The 2,503-nt window shown below is 35.7% G+C and overlaps 1 protein-coding gene across 1 annotated transcript; it reads right to left on the bottom strand.

Moving 5' to 3' along the window:
- Positions 1–362: 362 nt before the first annotated feature.
- Positions 363–2,180, bottom strand: LOC104095011 (protein RGF1 INDUCIBLE TRANSCRIPTION FACTOR 1). Its single transcript, XM_009601044.4, has 5 exons — positions 1,882–2,180; positions 1,607–1,783; positions 1,437–1,511; positions 1,211–1,351; positions 363–1,086 (listed from the first exon to the last, which is right to left on the bottom strand). Exons 1-5 carry the CDS (start codon positions 1,888–1,890, stop codon positions 772–774), a joined length of 717 nt encoding a protein of 238 aa, XP_009599339.1. The 5' UTR covers positions 1,891–2,180; the 3' UTR covers positions 363–771.
- Between the last annotated feature and the right edge of the window lie 323 nt (positions 2,181–2,503).

The raw sequence follows: 2,503 nt of genomic DNA, 5'->3' as shown, positions 1-2,503 counted from the left end.
GAATTAAACCATCAATAAGCTTTTAATTAAGTTTCTATATCAAATGACAATTGAAGGTGAATGCATCATACGTAGAAGGTTAATAATGCAATTTTTGCTGTTTAGTTAAAAAAGGAAATTTTGTGTTTTCATCCTAACTTATGCATACGCATATTTCATAAGTCATAAACTTTAAATAAAGACCTAATACTACCCTAAAAACTACGTTAAGAAAGGTAAGCACAAAATAGGCACATGCAACCCCCATTACTCTGTTACCTAAAATACGTCCAAGTTAAACTAATAGAAGAATAAAGTTGCTCCATTACAGTGACAACTTAATAAAAAAAAAAATCGCCACAAAATTGGAATGCTACAAATCATAGTGAAAGCTGTAAACATTGCCATAAAATTGGAATGATACACAACGAATTAGCAGGGCCCAAGCATTACTAAGAAAAACTAATCATTGAATTAAATCGACAAAACAAGCATCAAACACGAGCAATAGCAAGTACATGTAACCAAAAGTTAGGTATAATTGTTGCACTAAATTCGGAATATGGATACTAAATTCCTGTATTAATTTGTTTCTCTATGTGAGATAGAAATATAGCTTCCATGATTAACCCTGATGTCAGATAAGGGAGAGAAAGAAGCCATTCTACAAAATTGGGAGGTAGAATTTTTCTTCCTAAATTGCCCTTAAAGTTATATTACCCTTTTTGAATTTCCAATTATAGTTCTTAATTCTACCTCCCAGCTTCCATAATCTCTCCCAATTAAACACAATTAGTAAAGCGGAGACCGCTGAGGCGTACCCTTCCTCCGGTTCATCATAGAAACCGACATCTCCGAACCCGGTCCACAAGCAGGCTGAAACGCGGACCGGAAAGACGACAGGGTGCTGCGTTTCTTCCTTACAACCTCTGTTGTCGCCGTACATAGGACAGCTCCACCGCTGCAACTCGAACCTGAATCAACTGGTTCAAGAATGGTGTCAGGGGTCATTTGACCATCGTCCAAACCCGGTTCAGACAGGGTCATGTAATCACACTTGTAGATATACTTGGAAAGTTTGCCCTCAGTTTTCAGTATGTGTTCAACCTGTAACAAAACCAAGCCATATCCATGTTAATACATAAGAAACGGGTCGGTAACAAAATTCAAAATAATTAACATAAAAATTGTGGGTTTACAATTTTGGTAATTTAAAAATTAAAAAACAGACCTTGCAGGAGATGGAACAAAAGAGATATGGGTCCTGAAGTCCTCTTTCACATATGATGCAGGTGTTACTTGAGCCTCTACAAGGCCTTGTTTTTGGCCTATGGTTTAAAAATACCACTTTTGCACTATTTGAAGTGTAAGACTGCAGACCAAAAAAGAGGGAACATAGTAAAATCAAAGAAAGAAGAAGAAAATCAAAAGGTGACAAATTTGGGTCAAATACTCACTTGAACAAAAGCACAGTCCAACAATTTCTCAGCATCACAAAGCCTAATAACATCATGATACACATACCTCCTAATCTGCAGTACCCAAAAAAAACATCATTTTTAAAAGCACGTACATAATTCAACATGTTTTATGAAAACTGAGATAATTTTGTAAGAAAAAAATGGACCTGCAAAAGGCGGTGAGAACGGTGAGGGGTCAAACAGTGAGGGCAAATACACTCACAACAGTCCAAACAGAAGACATTCTTTTCATTCTTCTTAGCATCTTCGTGAATTATGCAAGCGTTGAAGAATTTCTCTGTTAACAGTGCAATAAGCCACTGAGGAAGTTGTGTATATTCCAACTGCACATTAAGATACCCAAAAAAAGAAAAAAGACATAAGAATATGTATTCAGTTGGCGCAATTGAACTAGAGAATAAATCAAAGAAAGAGACCCCACCATGTTCATATGATGAATATTCCACTGTAAAGTTTTTGAGTTTTTGCTTCGATATATATGGTTTTTATGAGAAAACTTTTCAAGAAAATAGTATGGGGGTATTGGGTTTTGGTAGAAAGAGAACAAAAGGTAAGGGGGCTGAGGGGACAGAGGGAAAAAAGGAGGACGGCGCCTGCAAAACTAAGACGGGGGTATTACTGTTACCAATGAAATGAAAGAAGAAGAGTAGTGGTATGTGTATATATATGCATAATATTGCTAATGGTGCAATAGTGAATTAGCTACAATTCTGTGTACTTGTACTATTTTGTGCAGTACTATTCTTTTTCTATGCTAACTTTCTTTACCAAAACTTGGGATTTTGATTTGGAACTAATACTAATTTTGAGTAAAATCTTCAACTGATAAGAGACAGCCCTAAGTCAAATTTAAAAAACTTTGTCTCTTCTCAAAGGAAAAAAAAAAACAAAAGGAGGTGAAGAACTGAACAGCTCAAAAACTTCTGGTTTGTTTTGTATACAATAATTAGCACTATTTACAAGTAAAACAGCTCGTATCCCAAAGGACCCTATAAGAAATGACCATTTGGTGGTTTATGTATGGTACGTTTCTTTGGCTAAGC

This window comes from Nicotiana tomentosiformis, chromosome 1 (assembly GCF_000390325.3).
Source record: "Nicotiana tomentosiformis chromosome 1, ASM39032v3, whole genome shotgun sequence".
Lineage (NCBI taxonomy): Eukaryota > Viridiplantae > Streptophyta > Magnoliopsida > Solanales > Solanaceae > Nicotiana > Nicotiana tomentosiformis.
Note: the sequence above shows the minus strand (reverse complement) of the source record. Positions and strands in the feature narration are given on the sequence as shown.